Source organism: Hyposmocoma kahamanoa, unplaced genomic scaffold, assembly GCF_003589595.1.
Source record: "Hyposmocoma kahamanoa isolate Upper Pololo Valley unplaced genomic scaffold, ASM358959v1 88, whole genome shotgun sequence".
Classification (NCBI taxonomy): domain Eukaryota; kingdom Metazoa; phylum Arthropoda; class Insecta; order Lepidoptera; family Cosmopterigidae; genus Hyposmocoma; species Hyposmocoma kahamanoa.
The window spans coordinates 8,854,925-8,857,539 of record NW_020654466.1 but is presented as its reverse complement, the minus strand read 5'-3'; the positions used below and the strand labels follow the sequence as shown (position 1 = coordinate 8,857,539).

At 33.5% G+C, this 2,615-nt stretch overlaps 1 protein-coding gene across 1 annotated transcript in view; it reads left to right on the top strand.

Annotated features, from left to right (window-relative positions):
• LOC113235910 (putative polypeptide N-acetylgalactosaminyltransferase 9) overlaps positions 1–1,570 on the top strand; it is an 18,007-nt gene extending 16,437 nt beyond the window's left edge. Inside the window, exon 8 of the mRNA XM_026471832.1 lies at positions 1,529–1,570. Within this exon, the coding sequence (XP_026327617.1) occupies positions 1,529–1,570 (42 nt within the window). The remainder of the gene's footprint in view (positions 1–1,528) is intronic.
• The last annotated feature ends 1,045 nt before the right edge of the window (positions 1,571–2,615 follow it).

Sequence of the window (2,615 nt, the reverse complement as noted above, 5' to 3'; positions counted from 1 at the left end):
ACACACACACACACACACACACACACACACACACACACACACACACATACACAATATTTTCACAGGTACACATATAATGAATCTTATGTGTACTTTTTCTAGTAATTGTTTTTTTTTTTTTTTATTTTCTTTTCGTTTTCTTGAATGAACAATGCGGTTTAATTTAATATTAGTTTATCAATATTCTATTTTCTTTATAATATAAAAATATGTATATATAAGTATATATATATATATATATACCGGAGGTTTATTATGTACCGCTTATAAATTTTTTTGTAGTATTATTACTTTGTATCATACAACTGTTTCTGATTACTGTCTGTACTATGACCGAGAGGCGGAGCCAGGAGTGCCATAGCACAGGTTACACCTAGTTTGGGCTCCTGTCTCCCATTTTCATGCTCTATTTAAATTTATTTTTACATCTATCTTGTACATTTTGGGAGAAAAATAAATGATATTATTATTATTATATATATTATATTATTAATTGTTCGTTAACCGATTTTAATAAAACTTGGCACTTATATGTAATTTCAATGAAAGATAAAGTGACCTAGAGCTGATGCACACCACACTTCTTATCTTATCGCTAGCGACTGCGTAAAATGTTTGTATACAAAATGTTGTTTCTTCTTGTGACCGCTAGAGATGCTGTACAATTTGTCATACAAAAATGTGAAGTAATTTACGCGGTCGCTAGCGACAACCATCAGCGCCCAGTTACACGACGCGAAAGTTTTCGATAACCGCCTTAATAGCGAATCTGAATTTTATTTACTAAGGCAACAACATTTAAATTCCCCAGAATAATACAATCGCGCAGTAGCCGCGTTGCCGCCGCGTAGACCAAAGACAAGCCAGGCTCGCCCGCGCATCTGGGACGCTCATTTAACTTAAAGTATAATCACAGTACAGAGTACTAAAAATACCGATCCCAGAAGTACGTGGAATTACATAAAATTACCAAGTTTTATTAAATTCGGTTACTGGAAAGTGCGCAAACACGGATTCATCCCCTAGTTCGCCACTATAAGGGACTTACACAGGAGATAATAAAAATCGGTTCTCACTACTCAAAGTATATTGAGAGACAAACGCCTTGAATTGGAGAATAGCAAAATCAACCATTAAAAACCTTTGTTTCTATTATAAGAAGTTTAAGTGACTACAAACTTGATACTTTTAGCAACTTTTTAACTGCCCAAAATATGAAACATTTATTGAATTATTGGAAACATCAAAAAAGTGTTGTCGCGTGTGTAAATGATTTCTATTCTAAAATAATCCCTATGCTAAAAATGCGTGAGTTCAGTTTCAGTTTGACGTTATCGGAAAGATTTACAAATTCTACTCCATCAATATACAAAACCATTCATTTCTACTTCATATAGACTAGACTGGACTTCATAGAGTATTTTCATTGTTTAATACGAGTAGTTACGCTGGATTCATAGATCAACCACGGAGTAAATTGGTTAGACTGTGATTCAAGAGTCTAAACCAAAATTTCGTCTTGTATCAGATGGTGCTGATCAATAGCCTGAAAGCAGTTTACATCATATAAGTGGCCGTGGATAACAATTAATTCATCTATAATATGAAATATAACAAGAACTCAGTTTTTTTCCTTGTAATATTATTTAATACTGATCATGAGCTAAAATTATTTTCTGAACTTTGACAAATATGCGTGTCATTAGACGATGGCATTGTGTGTTACAAACAAATTTATAAATTAACGCTTTCTAATACCGGTAGATGGAGGTAATCCTAAACAAAATATAAGAAGAATATTCGGCACCATCCATAAGATTTTCGGCAATTAGCGCCATCTAGTTGATTTTTTTGTTATCATTAGAAATTGGAGAAATTAGCTTTGATAAATTGCAGCTTGTCAATATAAATTAAATTAGTTACAAAAATTAGTTGCGACAACTGGTTTACCAATAGGTATTAAGTACCCGACTATGCCGCATGCCCTTACTAACAAACGGCAAAGTTTACCACTTGAAAAATTGAACCAGTTTCATTGAAATTTATTGAATTGATATTCAATTATTTTCTGTGAAATTACTCTACTACTTTGTTATAATTATTAATATAAAGATCGAACACTTAGAAAAAATACTTCGATCCGGCCGGACTCGAACCGACGTCTTTTAACAAACCATGCCAGAGGCTATGCCGACTAAGCTACGGATCGAAAAATCATAGATTTCTCATAGATGGAGCTACGGCTAAAGTCGTTGAAAACCAAATAGAAAGTTCCCACAAACATGCACATCTTCATTTAGTTCATCGGCATCGTAAACGACTACACAGTTACAACAATGTTACTGCGAAAGCAAACTATGTAACAAAATGTAATAATTATTCAAAATGTCGTTCTGAAACTGTACATTTCCACGAATTGTAATTTTTAAGTAATTCTACGTGACAAATTCCAACAGAGTGAAATAATTTCGGCACGGTTCAAGCGTACTTTTTTTGAAACCACAATAATGTCCGAGGGGTTACACGCCACCCTTTCTGTGGTTAAGGGTCACTACGGAAAGGAAAAGGGATATGTAATAGAACACATTTGGTAGTTCATTCCATTTATTAAATAA